The 16,363-nt window shown below is 36.9% G+C and overlaps 1 protein-coding gene across 8 annotated transcripts in view; it reads left to right on the forward strand.

Moving 5' to 3' along the window:
* The window catches only part of LOC108606231 (cAMP-specific 3',5'-cyclic phosphodiesterase), a 72,011-nt gene extending 56,912 nt beyond the window's left edge, over window positions 1-15,099 (forward strand). For 4 of the 8 annotated variants that reach the window (XM_017996156.2, XM_017996158.2, XM_017996159.2 and 1 more), the window contains 9 exons: window positions 6,789-6,893; window positions 8,770-8,953; window positions 9,021-9,114; window positions 12,720-13,042; window positions 13,112-13,376; window positions 13,453-13,567; window positions 13,640-13,802; window positions 13,877-14,245; window positions 14,307-15,099. In XM_017996156.2, coding sequence (XP_017851645.1) covers window positions 6,789-6,893; window positions 8,770-8,953; window positions 9,021-9,114; window positions 12,720-13,042; window positions 13,112-13,376; window positions 13,453-13,567; window positions 13,640-13,802; window positions 13,877-14,245; window positions 14,307-14,483 — 1,795 coding nt within the window. In that variant the 3' untranslated portion in view covers window positions 14,484-15,099. Of the gene's footprint in view, window positions 1-4,454; window positions 4,749-6,583; window positions 6,685-6,788; window positions 6,894-8,769; window positions 8,954-9,020; window positions 9,115-12,719; window positions 13,043-13,111; window positions 13,377-13,452; window positions 13,568-13,639; window positions 13,803-13,876; window positions 14,246-14,306 lie in introns of those variants that run through there. The other 4 variants (XM_017996161.2, XM_017996162.2, XM_017996163.1 and 1 more) reach the window with 4 other exon arrangements.
* Window positions 15,100-16,363: the final 1,264 nt, after the last annotated feature.

The following is a 16,363-nucleotide window of genomic DNA, read 5'->3' on the forward strand; positions in this document are numbered from 1 at the left end:
TCTCTCTCTCTCTCTATCTCTCTCTATCGCTCTATCGCTCTATCGCTCTCTTTCGCTATCTCTTTACCTACTCTATTACTATTATAACCTTTTAATGTGTGTGTGTATGTCTGTCTGCTTGCTAAGTGTTTAGTCAATAACCTTTAAATTTATTATGTTGCATTGTTTTGTGTTTAGAGTTTAAGCAAAATGTTCTGACGCTATATGCACTATATGCATTTATTTATGTTGAATGATCAAGACCGACAGTGTGAGACCGCATACAGCGAATGGCAAATGGAAACGCAGCAATTGAATATTTCGAAATTAGAATTAAGCAAGCGAACTCACTCTAGAAATCTTTAAATTTGTTAGTGCGAATTATTAACAACAGCAAACTAAACAACTCAAAGCTCAAACTTAAGATTCAAAATTCAAAATTCTGTTCTGAGCAGCGTAAAAGACCTTTTGATGTCACTGCTACAGAGTCTCTTCTTCTAAAATTTGCACATATTTCGAAATTGTAATTCGCTGCTGCTAATTTATTATTCAATTCGAAACTAAAAGTAAGCGAACTAACGAAATTTCTACAATAATTCTAGTTCGAAATCTTAGCGAGCTTTGATTATTTGAAATATTTATAACAGCTCGAACTATTAGAATGAATTCAAAAGAATAAAATGGAAGAGCTCAAAGCTCAAACTTAACATTCTAAATTTTAAAATTCTATTCTAAGCTGCGTAAAAGACCTTTTGCTGTCACTGCTACAGCGTCTCAACGCTTAAACTTTGCTCAACAAATAATTAATAGTGCGATATTTAATTGGCTGCTGTTAATTTATTATTCAATTGAAACAAACTAACTGTAGAAATTTCTAAAAATTATAATCCCAAATTTTAGAGAGATTTGTTTATTTGAAATATTAACAAACCGCATTAAAATAAGCTAACTAAACAACTCCAAGCTTAAACTTAAGATGCAAAATTTAAAATTCAGTTTGAGCACAGCAAAAGACCTTTTGACCAACGCTTGTGTACAGAGTCTCTGCTGCTCTTAAAGTTTGCTCATTCCTTTGGCTGTCAGTGACACAAACTGTCCGTTCGTCCGTTCGTCCGTTCGTCTGTCCGTCTGTATGCAAATGACCATAAGAACTTGTGTGTGTCTCTCTCTCTCTCTTGCACTGATATTTGTGGAAAATTCGTACTGCAAATGAGACTGTGAAGTGAAATCAAGAGCGAGAGAGCAAATAGCAAATTGGAAAAGAAGCGAGAAAACGAAAAGGAAAAACTAATTTGAATATAAAAAACATTTCCTAAAAGATTTCTATGATGTGTTTGGGCTTGAGCTGAAGCACACATGCAGCGTTTCGGGAGCTACGCTGCGTATACGTAACATGGCATGCATATTATTCATACGCAGCGTGACAACCAAGCAAAAAGAGAAAACGAAAAAGCAGAAAGCAGCAAGCAGCAAGAAGAAAAAAAAGCGTAAGCACATTTGGTGCATTAAATTTGCCGCCTCAATGGCCGTTGACGTTTGCCAAAAACGAATTTTTTTTTCCAACGTGCGGCCAATGCAAATCACACCCACAGCTATGCCAAGTGTGCGTGAGTGTGTGTGTGTGTGGGTGTATACATAATTTGAATTGACGCTCTGCGTGGTGCTTTTAATAAAAATGCATTTCATACAAGAGCGTAAAATTTTTGTCAAACTGACAACTACAGCAAATCGAAATATGCAAAAATATTGCGCAAGTTGCTTTTGTTGTTGTTGTTGTTTCACTTTATGCTATAATTGATTTTGATTTACATGCAAAAGAGAATTGTGGCAAGTGCTATGTCTTATGTTTACGTCTATATAACTCAACAGTCACTTGATTTTTTTTCACTCACATGGCCTGTCCGTCACGAGATTTTTGCCACACCCCTCACTGACTTTGCGCCTCCCCCTCCCGGCGTCACAACAAATATTTCAAACGTGCACACAACAGTCTTTTAGTTCAATGTGTGTTTTGTAACAAAATAATTAAGTTTTATTTGTTTTTTATTGAAGCAGCCAAAGCTTTGAAATTCGCTATGAAGACCAAACTAAAACAAAACTCAAGAAACATCAAATGCTTTTGAATTTAATAAAACCAAAATACAGCATCAGGTGATTATAATAAAAATTTGACAGCAATGCATGGAGTTGCTCTACAACTGTTTACAGCGTCTCGAACAGTCGACTGTGCCGCACGTTTGTGCGTTCGTTCGACTGCCAGTTGCGGTTATTTGTTTTGAGTTTGAGTTTTGTTTATTCGAATGCACTGCCAGCGCTATTTAGTCGAATCGAAGTGGGTTAAGTGACGCTGTGGGCGTCAGACACACAAGTCCAAGTTGAGCGTTGAGCGTTGAACGCGGCGTATGCGTAATGCTCACTCACTCACGCTGCGCTCTCGCAGTCGCATAACTGGGTTAGGCTAAATTAAAATCTGCTATGCATATTATAAGAAATTATTATTAGAATTACGAAAGCTTCGCACTGAGATTTCAAATAAAAATCCCCATCTGCGTTGCAATTTTACGAACTTATGTAATGAGTGCTCATCAAAATGAATCACAATTTGAACGCTGAATTGAATTCAAAACCAAATGCACAGTTACATTGTCTGTGGTGAAAACCCCAAACCGCTGCTAATGCCAATTGGAATGATTAACGATTGTCTTTGTCATTGTTTTTAATGTTGTTCGGCTGAGCTGTTTGGCACTTTCTTTGAGGCAAGGACGCGCCGCGCCGACTTGCCGCACAGTTCTCTTTGCGCTCGCCAAATTGCGTATACAGGGTGTCTGTCTAGCAATTAATCAACTTACAAAACTGTTTCGACTATTAGCAGCTATTTTGTTCTGAAGTGTAGTGTTGTAAAATCTAAAAAAAATACAGTAAACACAATTCATTTTTTTTTTTTGAATTATTATTTATCAAATTTGCTGCTATCGATTTAAAAAGGGCCAAGCTCTTGTTATTTTAAAATGTTTTATACAAAAATATATTGAATCTATTCAAATTTTGTATCTCTCGTTTATATTTTTGGCAATTATGCAATTTGTTATTACTCGTTTTTCGCAAATTTAAGTTTAGCTTGGGATATTTGTATGAGTTTTGTAGAAAAAAGGCACTAAAATATTTTAAATAAATGTTTGAAAAAACATAACGAAAGTTTAGTTTAGTTTCAATTACATTTAGCACTGTCAATTAAGCAAAAACTTGGCTTCAATTATTTTTAATTGAAAATATTTTAATAAAAATTTAACAGCTGTTCATAAGCCATTAATTCGCTCAATTTCAAGTATTAAACTTTGGAAAACTCAGAAGAAAAAAAAATAATCAAATTTATTATGAAAATTTTGTTTAGTTCTGTGTTATTTTTAAAACTGTCAATTAATTCATGACTAAGCTGCAATTATTTGTAATTGAAAATATTTTAATAAAAGCTGTTGACTTGCTGTTATCGATAGATGCAATATATCGCACAACTTCAAGCATTAAACTTTAGAAAACTCAGCAGACTCAAAGCTCTTAAATATGCGACTGATTTCTAAACTGCGCATAGCTTCAAAGCATGCAGCTTGGCATACTGGGAACACCCTGTATTTACGTCTATAATTGAGCAAATGTTCTGCATATTGTGTCAGCTTTTGTTGTTGTTGTTATAGCTGATGAAAAGCAAGGAAAAAAATCTTAACGCGCATAACGAGAAAATATTTTGACACGCCAAACTTGAAATACTCTAAACAAAAATAAATAACAATTAAAATTACTACTTGCCAATTAAATGTTAATTTATTTATTTCGCATTATTAATTACAACAAAAATGCTTGCAGCTAAATATAAATTGTATATTAAATGCTATATTTGCTATATAGATTATTATTAATGAGTCTAACGCTATTTCTGGCATTTTTCAACGTGACAAAAATCACGATAAGCGCAAGATGAAAATCCAAGCATAAATGATGAAAATAAAATGACACACAGACAGACAAACAGAAATTTAATTTTATTTATTTTTTTTTTTTTCTTTTTTCTGCTTAAGTTGAATATAATTTGTTTCTTACGTTACGTTTGCTGCTCAGCTGCTCATGATGGTGATGGCGACGGCGACAGCGACAGCGACGCAGGCTGCGGTTGCGGTCGCTGTCGCTACAATAATAATTTTCGTTCGTTTTTCATCTTGTTGTTGTTGTTGTTGTTGTTGTAGCATTTTTCATTCCTGAGCGTACGAGAGTTCACCGCTCAGTGTTCAGTGTGTGTTTTGAGTTTTTCATGTTTTAGCGCTGGCCACGCCGCGGGACGCGCTCATTCTCGGCCAGCGCGCGCTCGTGGAAAATTCAAAACGTCTTCGTGTATTTGCAATATAAACATATAGTTATATATATAATACAGACAGTGTCACATTTATTGTCAATCAGTGCAATAAGAAATCGCAATTCAAAATTAATAAACAATTCGATTCGCCAAATTGCTGGCGTTCGGTTCGTTCGTCTTCAAATGCGTGCCAAGTGTTGAGAAATTCGCACAAATTCAATTGTTTTCTTATTATTTTGCTGTGTGTGCGTGTGTGTGTGAGTGTGTGTGTGCTCAAAATGTTAAACAAAAACTCAGCTGGCTCGCAGTCGCTGCCGCGTGTTCACAGCTTTTTCAATATGATACCATCGATAATGCAGGACGATCTGGCAGTTACCATATTGGCCGATCGGGATAATATGTTTGCCATCAAATCGCAACGCAGGTAGCAAACACAGTTAGATATATAAATATATATAGTACAACTAGTCAATATATTTATGTGTAACAGCACTAAATGCTATAGCACATTAGTCTATTATATAGACAGACATATAGACAGATTAGAGAAATATGCCAAATAAATTCAAAATGTGTTGAATTTTTATGTTAAAAAAGTTACAAATTGCTGCTTAGTGCTTTGACTTTTATCGCAAAAACACAAATCGATAAATTCAAAAAAAAAAGCAGCAAATCGAGTTTTTAGCTTTTATCGCTTCAAATAAACAACTCTGCAAATTTTACGCTTTTTTATTTGAGCTAAGCTGAATTTCTTTAATTATTACAAAATTAAATCGCATGCTTAGCACATTTAAATTATTAAAATAATTTTGTTTAAAGCTCAATCGCTTATTAATTGATTAAGGCACTTTTGCCAACACTTGTTTATTTATAGAATTTATTTATGCTGTTGAAAATGAATTGTTGGCCATTCAACAATTTATACGCTGCATGACATTAAATTAAATAAAAACCTTTTATGAATGAGCATGCATTTCTGCCAGTGTATTGCTATTAATTAATGCATAATTTGCTTGTTGTTTTTAAATAGCATAGAACATAGTTAATGAAAACTTTTAACTTTTATTTTTTTTTTTTTTGTGTGTGTTGCAAGCCAGACAAATAGATTTGCTCGGATATATTTTGTGTATGAGTCAGTGACATGTTTTGCTTTTTTTTTCTGTTGCTTGCCACAAAATGCGTCGCAAATTCACATAAACGAAAAACGTAACAAAATGAAATTCAGAGAGTGAGAGAGAGAGAAGCGAAAACGGAATTCAGAATTCAGAATTCAAATGAAATGACAAATCAGCGCCAAAAACATTTCGTCTAGCCGCAAAGTCGCAATGTCTAGCAACTAGTCAAGGGTGTGTGTGTGTGTGTGTGTGTGTGTGTGTGTGTGTTGGGGCAAGGGCAAAGTTTGTGAAGTGGGAGTGAAGCTGTTGCTGTTGCTTTTGTTGTTGCAAATGCGTTTGCCTGACATGTTGTTATTATTTATGAGTGTGTGTGCATGTGTGTGTCTATGTGTGTGTGTGTGTGTATTGTTTATGACTGCCACTTGGGCTTGCTGCTGCTGCTGCTGCTGCTGCTGCTGCTGGTTAGACAAATGATTCTATGGCTGGATGCCTAGATGGATCTCCAAACAATATTCGAGTGCGAGTGCGACTGCGACTGCGACTGCGACTGCGACTGCGAGTACAATGTACAATTGTTGCGACACACACACACACACTTTGTTCATTGGGCAATGAGACGTGCCAAAAATCAGGCAAAACAAATCGCCACAAAACAAAAAATAAATAAAATAACAACAAGCAAATCGCAGCGTTGTGAACTGAACTGAACTGAAGAGCAGCAGAGGCCTTTGGCTCTAAATAGGCTAGCAAATCATTATAATATTTTTCTCGTTTCCATATAGCTATCTCGCTCTTTCACTTGAATTTTAAAACGTTAATTTCAATTGCAAACTTTAAGTCTGCTGACATCAGTTATATGTTTAATTTTAATTTCAGTTTTGCCTGCAATATTAATATGAATGTCAATTGGAACATATGCATAAATATCTGCTCAGCAGTCCAGTCCTCCCACGCATGCTCGCTCGCTCTCTCTCGCTCACACAATTTATATATTTAATATTTATTTTCGGCACCGAAATATTTTTGAGCCAAGTGGCTCGTGGCTCGTGGCCGCCCATTCGTACTCAGAACTTTGCTGCTCTTTAAGCCTAAGCAAGCTGTAGCATTAATTTCAGTCGCTTTAGTTTATAGTTGGAAATAGTCAAAAACAGATTGTCGGGTATGCTGAGGCTGAGTAGAAAATTCTTTGGAAAGTTGCATACAAAATTCTATGCTAGAGTTTCTAGTGTTGTATTTAATAGAAAGGTAAAGAGCAGCAGACAGCGCATGCTTTTCAACAAATCTATATATATATATATATATGTGTGTGTGTGCTATTATTAATAAATTTATTTTTGTTATTTTTACAGCCATGGCGAGGATCTCATTGTAACGCCGTTTGCCCAAATTTTAGCCAGCTTACGTTCAGTGCGCAACAATTTACTAAGTCTGACAAATGTACCAGCATCAAATAAGTAAGTATATGACCTTGACTTAACCCCCAGCCCCTAGTATTGCCCCCCCCCCACTCCACTACAGTACAGAGATTCACACACACTCAGCCAAAAGCTGTTAAATGCACGAGCAGCACTTGACCCAAACCCCCAAATCAAATCTCGGCACCACCCGCAACCACAACCCACCCCCCGGACCCACTCTAGACTTTGTCTTGCTGCCTGTCTCTGTCTCTGTCGCTCTGTGTGTGTCTGCTCACACTTTAATTAATAAGACTCAGCAATTACAATAAAATAAAAAAACAACAAACAGACTCTGCCTGCTCGTCCCCCACCCCCACACCCCGCTCGCAACTCAACCCAACCCAACCCGTTTGTCAAACAAGCATTTCTATGTATGTTACACACACACACACACAAACTAAAGACCCACTTGAACAGCAATGACGACAACGATCTCTCGCTCTCGAAATAATCCAAGGCAGGCTGCTCATCTCTTGGCCTGTGGGGGGGAGCGTGGAGTGTGGAGCGCACGCAGCGTATGCCAAAAATACCGCAAACCGAAACAAGAAATAAAAAATAGATGAAATAGAAAATAAAACACTGCCGCCCAAAAGCATAGCGCACACAATTTATTTATAATTTTTGCTTTTCCATCGAATATGACGGAACTCAAATTTAGAACATTGTCAGTTCCGTTGAACTGCCATGTCCCCCACCCCCACCCCCACCCCTCACACAACGCCCCTTTGCCTGCCAAACTACTAAATGAGCAATTTCCAATCAATGTTTGCAAAATATTTTTGCATAGGCATAAGGCATGTTAACTTGGAATCCCTTTGACAAATGGCCAAAAGCTACAATCATCAGCTGCAGCTCAACATTTTCCATTTTCAAATTACACATTTCTTGCTGCATTTCAAATTGTTGTCTGATATGCAAAAATTATGAATTTCATTTCATTGTGTGTTCTTTCGCCTGTTCAAAGTGCAGTAGACACTCGCAAAGAGAATTGAATTGAAACGAAATCAAATATTTAAAAAGTTACAAAATTAAGAATTTGAACTTTAAGTCATTTATTTATTCCAGTAAATTGTGCTTTGAATTTTAAAATCAAATTGTGCATTAAAAAAAAATTATTAGTTCTCAACTGTTCAATTTAGTGCCCATGGGAATTATTCTCATTAATATTGTAGTATTGGAAAATTGAATTTAATTGCGAGTGCTCACTGTACTTATGCTCGTAGCTGAATGCAGACCCCTAACTACGTTCCCTTACCCTGCGCCCTTTACCAGTCCCCCCTTCCCCTCATGACCCACATCAATGCATACCCTGCATTTATTTAATAAACATAAAATTAATCCAATAACTTAGTTGTTGTTGTACAGCATAAGAAAAAAAAAAAACCACAACTACTTCAATTCAAATTTTGTTCATGATTTTTTTTTACTCTTTTTCTCTCTCTCTTACTCTCTCTCTCTCTCTCTCTCTCTCTCTCTCTTACATACTTACTTGCGTACTTTTGTATCAATGTATTGTTGTTGTTAACAAACAATTTCTTAATTCTCAATGTTGTAAACACACTTGTTGCCATTTTATCCTTTGTGTGCTTGTTGTTGATAAAAAAAAATAAATAAAAATTATTTTATTAAAACTAACAAAACTCCAACCACTCATAACTCCTGCTTTAAATAAAATTTTTCGTCAATGTTTAACATTTAACTTGTGTTTGGTTTATGGTTTATTTGTTGTTGTTATCTTTATGTACCCCAATCCATCTCCCAATCTCCCACCTCACAACTCCATTCTTTGTGTTTTTATGTGCGTTTCTGTGTGTGTGTGTGTGTGTGTCTGTCTTTCTGTCTGTGTGTGTATACCATATATTAATCAAACAAGATCCAGGCGACCAGCGCAATCTTCATCCGGACGATCTGGCAACGCCAGCGGAGTGCAGCTCGCACAGGGAGATGAGGCCTACACTCGCCTGGCCACCGACACCATTGAGGAGCTCGACTGGTGCCTAGATCAATTGGAGACCATACAAACCCATCGCAGCGTCTCCGACATGGCGTCGCTCAAGGTGCGTTCCCCTTATTGGCGCTACCCAACAACAAATGACTAACAAATCACTTCTCTTCCATTTACAGTTCAAGCGCATGCTTAACAAGGAGCTATCCCACTTTAGCGAGTCTAGCCGATCGGGCAATCAAATATCCGAATACATATGTTCAACATTTTTGGGTAAGTGCAAAAACTTCGGTCTTAGTCTATTGCAGCGAGAGGGCGGAACAAAAATTTTAATTGCTAGCTCACTTGGTTGACGACTCTCGAACCAATCAATAGGAGATATTGATGTATTAGGAGAAGTGAAAAGCAGCGCTCTAGCCTAATCTAATAATTTATTTTAATTAGAATAGAACCTAAAGATAATATAGAATTGTATTTTATGCTTTCAAAAATGTTCACTTTGACTTTGACTACGCAATTGATCAAATTATTTCTTTTAATTACAAAAATGTTCATCCGTTCACTCAAAATTCGGGCATTGGACTAGTCAATCGTTTTTATAATTTCATTTAATTAGAATAGAATATAAATATAATTTCTGAGTGAGTTTAAAGCTCATAAAATTGACATCGCCTATTCAAAATGAAAAAGGAGACTCCAAAGGTCGAGGGTGGCTTAGATAACAAATAACAAAAATGTTCTGAACTAGATAAAGTTCAATAGTCCAGCAGACGAGCAGTCAATCGAGCTAATAATTTATTTTAATTAGACTAAAATATAAATATAATGAACAAATGACTTTAAAGTTTGCAAACATGTTCTTCCGTTCACTCGGACTTCAGCCTATTAAAATGAAATAGGAGAAATACAAACTGTTGGCAGACTCAAGTCTAGGGCAGGGGTTGGCTGCTTGGGCTAGTCAATCGAACCGCAGGGCATTTGATATCAATCAGCGTTAAATTGCCAAATCAATTGTGCGCAAGTTTCGCAACACTAACAATGTGCGTTGAGTTCTCAGTTCGCGAGAGATTCGCCAGAGAGAAGTTGAGTTATCAGTGACTAAAGCTCAAAACCGCCCGAATGCAAATGTTGGCGCAAACTTATGCAAGAACTTTGCTGACTGACTGCAACTTTTCGCTAGATGGTGATGATGATGATGATGATGATGATGCTGGTGATATGCTTGCCACACAGCTATCAATGATTGTTGTTGTTGCTGTTGGATGGAGGCAAAAGTTGCGCTAAAGCAGTTTAGCAAAAGATAAACGGCAAAAGCGTAAGCCAATGGGTTAAAGCCATCGAATTGAAAGTGCAAAATTAAATTATGCAGAGCAGCATAAAAGCAGATGAAGTGGAAATTTCATTGTTTAACCTACGAGCCCCCAGTGGCAAAACACCTCCGCTTTGCCCCGCACTCTGTTCCTCTCTCTCTCTCTCTCTCTCGCTTGCCCGAGACGTGCACAAACAAAGGCGCGCGCGTAGAGCAGAAAACGCAAACGAAAAGAGTTGCAAGCCAGCGAACGAATGAAATAAAATAGAGACAAAAACAAAAACCGAAACCGAAACAAAAAGAAAAAGAATCTCCCACCCCCCCCATAGTGGGGTGTGGTGTTTGTCACCCAAGTGGGTAACATACGGTGGGGATATTTGCACATTTGTCCATATTTCTGCTTCGCTGAGCTGAGCTAAGCGCTGAGCGCTGAGCTGAGGCGCTGGCATTGGGGCAGGCCTAAACTGTTTTGGCTTTGACTACCTTTGCCTGGCTGTCATACTTACTTTTACTTTTATTTTATTTTTTATAGAGCCTACGCCTTTGCTAGTTGGCAACAATGTTGTTGCTCCGTCTCTCTCTCTCTCTCTCGCTCGCTATTGTAGTTTATCAAGCATAAAATCGCATTTGGGCCAAGCTTAGCCAAGCCAGCAAAACACACACGCACGTATGTATGTGTGTATGTGTGTTTGTGTATATATAGACAGCGCCTAATGTCCATTTGTAACACTTCATTTGAAACAGAAGCGCCCATGCACTAGGCTAACCAAAAAGTCACAAACACGAGCGAGCGAGCGAAGAGGAGGAAAGTAAATTCAGCAAGTGTTGGCCAGTCGATAAGTCGCAAACAAAAAAAGGGGCTGAAAATAAAGTACAAATAGAGAGAACGAAACCAATTGTAGCAATTGCCAGAGTCAAAGAAATATATTCAAGCAGACCACAGTGCGTATGCGTGTTGCTGTGATTGCGACTTATGCTTGCAGCTTAATTGAAACGACTTTGCAAGTGCTCGACACACACAAACACATACATATATAAGCTATGTATTTACATTAAACATTTGCATAGAGCGACATAGAGAGTGAGTGAGTAAGAGCGACAGAGCTTCGCTCGCGGCTGTCGCGCATATGCTAATCAGGCAAATCGTTATGCCTGCGCTTCAAAAATCCTGCCAAGGACTTAAGCTTGCGAAAACTGAAAACCAAAATCAAATCATATGCAAAATATACGCATACATACTATACATACTGTATATACATGTATCAAAGCGAAATAAAACATTAAAGTACAGCTCGACAGCTCGACAGCTCAACAGCAGCAGCAGCAGCAGCCTCTGCGCCTTTGGGGGCAGCAATATGTTCTTAGACTGCAGACAGCAGCTTATATATATATAATATATATATATGCTTACTATATGTGTAAATCAGCGCGACTTATATGCGCTCAGCTTTGGCTCTTGTCGTAAATTATGAAATTAAAAATAAATAAACTTTTGCTGTTTCGTTGCAAAGCTCAAACTTCAAAATCAAAATCGCAGCCACTTCAGTGTTAATTCATAGCCATATATGAATTGAAATGACATGACATGACAAAAGTTTACTTCAATATTCATATGCGTGTGCGCCACAAAACAAACATCAAATTCTATTTTGTCAGCTAAATAGCGAAACGCAACAGTTGCACATGCCACAGACTCATCCACGCAGATACATTTGGCATTTTGAATTATAAATGAGCAAATGTAAGCTCACACACACACACACACACTTACACATTTAAATTATTTATGCCCGAGCTGTTCCTTTTTGGGACTGTGCTCAGTGAAAAGTGCTAACTAAAATTCAACGCAATATCAAATCTATATTAATTTATGCACAGGCAATTTGCGTTGATTTTGCTTATTTTTAATGCATAGTATAATAATTTTGAAACGCAGCTGCTATCGATTACTACTTATCGATGACAGCTTCAGTATTTCCAATTCAATGCACAGCAGCAGCTCAGCTTTAAACATTTGCCTAGACTAATAATTAAATGTATTTTCAACTCATGCAAAAATATGCTAAATTCTACGAAAAATTATATATAATTGATATATACTTTTGATTAATTTTATTCATATATTGCCAAGCTAATTTGCTTATCAAGCGATTCGGAAAAGCGATAAATGTAATGATCATTTAGCTGTTTTTTAGGCTTTTTCGCGTAATTTAAAATGAATTAATTTATTAGAACTCATATTTATTTTATTAAAAAGTACAGTCGTTAATTTTAGGCAGCAATTTAGCGAAAATTAAATTCAGTAGCTGTTTAAACTGCTGAGCCCAATTGGTTAATAGATTTAAATTCAGTATTTTAATTCAGCATTACTTTGAACTAAATTCTACTGCATGCAGTAATCGATAAGTTTGGATTATTAATGTTGAGCGCTGTTAAAACGTGAAGAGAAATGTTTTCAATTCTAAAGCCGTGCTAAAATATTTTGAGACATTCAAGCGAAACTGCTGTGTGTAATATTTAAATGAATTTTTAACTAACTAACTGTTTATTTCTTTTTTGTGTTTTGCAGACAAACAGCAAGAGTTCGATTTACCATCGCTGCGTGTGGAGGAGAATACAGAGCATGCAGCTTTGCCGCCCAATCAGCAATATCCGCGTAGTCGATCCCCACGCGGTCCGCCGATGTCACAGATAAGCGGAGTGAAGCGCCCTCTATCGCACACAAACAGTTTTACCGGCGAACGTTTGCCGACATTTGGCGTAGAGACGCCCAAGGAGAACGAGCTCGGCACACAGCTGGGCGAGCTGGACACCTGGGGCATTGAGATATTCAAAATTGGCGAACTAAGCGTCAATCGTCCGTTAACCTGTGTGGCATACACCATATTTCAGGTGAGTCCAAAACGACTATACATAATGAATATAATTCACACTCTCTTTGTCTCTCTTTTCGGCTTACAGAGTAGAGAATTACTGACCAGTCTTATGATACCACCGAAAACTTTTCTTAACTTTATGACTACTCTGGAGGACCACTACGTCAAAGACAATCCCTTTCACAATTCGCTGCATGCCGCTGATGTGACACAGAGCACCAATGTGCTGCTCAATACACCTGCGCTCGAGGGTGTCTTTACGCCTCTTGAGGTGGGCGGCGCTCTATTCGCTGCTTGTATACACGATGTTGATCATCCGGGTCTAACCAATCAGTTTTTGGTTAATTCAAGTAAGACAGCGCGCGCTCTGACGCTCTGACGCTCTGACGCTCTGACACTATTAATCTTTGTCTAATCTTTGCTTAGGTTCCGAACTAGCATTAATGTATAATGACGAATCTGTTTTGGAAAATCATCACTTAGCGGTTGCCTTTAAATTATTGCAAAATGTTGGTTGCGACATTTTCTGCAATATGCAAAAGTAAGTTAACTCTCTCTCTCTCTCTCTCAATTTCAATACTAATGCTAATGCTTATTGTTCGTGTCTGCTCAGGAAACAACGCCAGACATTGAGAAAGATGGTCATTGATATTGTTCTCTCGACGGACATGTCCAAGCACATGAGTCTGCTCGCCGATCTAAAGACAATGGTGGAGACCAAGAAGGTCGCTGGCTCGGGCGTGCTGCTGCTCGATAACTACACAGATCGCATACAGGTAATGTCTCTCTCTATCTCTATCTATTTCACACTCACTCTCTTGCTCTCTCTTTCTCTCTCTCGCTGCTGTAGGTGCTTGAGAATTTAGTTCACTGCGCCGATCTGAGCAATCCCACCAAACCGCTGCCACTTTACAAGCGCTGGGTGGCGCTACTCATGGAGGAATTCTTTCTACAGGGCGACAAGGAGCGAGAGTCGGGCATGGATATTAGCCCAATGTGCGATCGTCATAATGCGACAATTGAGAAGTCCCAGGTGGGCTTTATCGATTACATTGTGCATCCGTTGTGGGAAACTTGGGCCGATTTGGTGCATCCCGATGCACAGGATATACTTGATACGCTTGAAGAGAACAGAGACTACTATCAGAGCATGATACCGCCATCGCCGCCGCCATCGGCCGCCGACGATATGCCGCAGGACGAGAAGATACGATTCCAGGTAAGCAATGCCTGACAACAACTTAAGCTCATAGCTCAATTTGTCGCCGGCCTTGTTGCAGGTCACGCTGGAGGAGTCCGATCAGGAGAATTTGGCCGAGCTAGAGGAATGCGATGAGAGCGAGAGTCGAGGCGATCCCGGCTCAAGCAACACCACTGACGACAACACGGCTGGTGGCCAGGGAGGCGGTGCCAAGCCGTCAGGGAGTCAAAATCAACCACCACACGGTGGAATGTGACGGAGAATCGTGGGAATTTATCGCAAAATTTCGGAAAAGGCGCACAGCTTCTTCCTAATACGTTAGTGACTACAATTTAAACAACTATAACAACAAAACCTAAAAGAAAAACATCCCCAAAAAAAAACCAAAAAAAAAAAATTTTAAAAAATCAAAAAAAAAAAAATTAAATGTTTACAAAAAGGAAAATACCAAACACCAATAGCTAAATGTACCGTCTAACTTATAAAGCAAACGAAAGCGAGCGAGAGAGGAAACACACACAACACAAAATATAAAAATAAAAATAAAAACTTTACTCAATGGAAAATGAGATTGATGTGGTTGATACACTGAAATATACAAAAAAAAACACAAACAACATATATATATAGAAAAAAACAAAACGTATAAAAACATAATTAAGCTTAAAGTCATATATATATATATACATATATATAATATTAATTCAAAAGTCAAAAACCAAACCCAAAGCTCCCAAGACAAGACAAAAAGCGATGCAGCCAGTTGGCCGGAAAGTTATGAAAATGCAAAAGAAAATCTCCCCAGGCTGGTTGCATATGCAGGCAAAAACGATTTGTTAACTTTCTCTATACTGTATACATATATATATAATATTTTTTTTAAATTTATTTTTAAGCAACTGAACTTTATATTTTTTTTTTTTTTTACCAAAATGTTACTTTGCTTTAGTTTGTAAGGCAACAAATGTTGTGCATAAATTTTTATGATTACTTTTTAAATGTATTGACAAAATCAAGCCAAGAAGGCAAACACCAACAACAACAACAACAGCAACAACAACATTATTATTAATAACAAATTCTTAGTTGTGTAAGTCAAGTTTTTAAACAAAATAGATGAAACAAACTGTTTTTGCATGCTTCAAAGTTTTATGTTTATTTAATTTTTATGAATGAAAGCGACACACACTTAACATTGATTAATAATTATGTTATTTATTGAGAAAATCACCCGCCTGATATTTAACCCCTCCCCCCAGTGAATTCAAATTGAAAACAACCCAAAATATGCATTCAAAAAACAACAAAAAAAAAATATTATTATAGTCATTACATATTGTTTTTAATTTTTCATATATATTATTTGTACATAATTTTAAAGTTGGACTCGAATTTAAAAACAAGCATAAAAAGCTAAAAATACACTAAAAAAAAACATTACTAGGCCAAAAATATAAGAAAAGCACCCAAAAAAAAAAGAAAATTATATAAATAAAATGAAGTTTAATGTTATTTAAGATTTAACTATTGTACAATTAGCTAAAGATGGAATTAATTTGTTTGTGTTGAAACTTTGCTTCCATGTAAAACGCTGTCTTCGCAAACTATTTTCACAATATACTATAAACAATTTACAGTTTCTTCTAAAGCACAAACAAAGGTTAATTTCATAATTATTTAGGACGCCAAAAGATAAAAGAGAACACGAAGAAGAAATTTGTAATGCAAGCGTGATCGAAAAAAGTCATATTTTGCATAGGGCACTTACACTTAGAGAAATCTATGTATACAAACACAGTCACATAACTATATATAGATATGTATATCATGCTGGTGCGTGATCCAAATCAAGTGGCAGGCCAAAAAGAGAAGTTAAAACAAACGAGAGTTGAATGAGAAGCAGAAGTAGTCGTTATATAAGAAGAAGAAGAAGAAGCGCGCATAATTTATTATGTTTATTGTTATTAATTTATTATTTTGTTTTTTAAAACCCAAAAAGGCACTCTGTATGCTACATACATATAAACTATTTTATTTTGTGTTTAAGCGGGCAGGATCCGTGAAATTGTTTTTTTTTTATTCGTTTTAATTAAATATAAACATACCTATCTATATACATACATATATATAAAGAAA

This window comes from Drosophila busckii, chromosome X, assembly GCF_011750605.1.
Source record: "Drosophila busckii strain San Diego stock center, stock number 13000-0081.31 chromosome X, ASM1175060v1, whole genome shotgun sequence".
Classification (NCBI taxonomy): Eukaryota; Metazoa; Arthropoda; class Insecta; order Diptera; family Drosophilidae; genus Drosophila; species Drosophila busckii.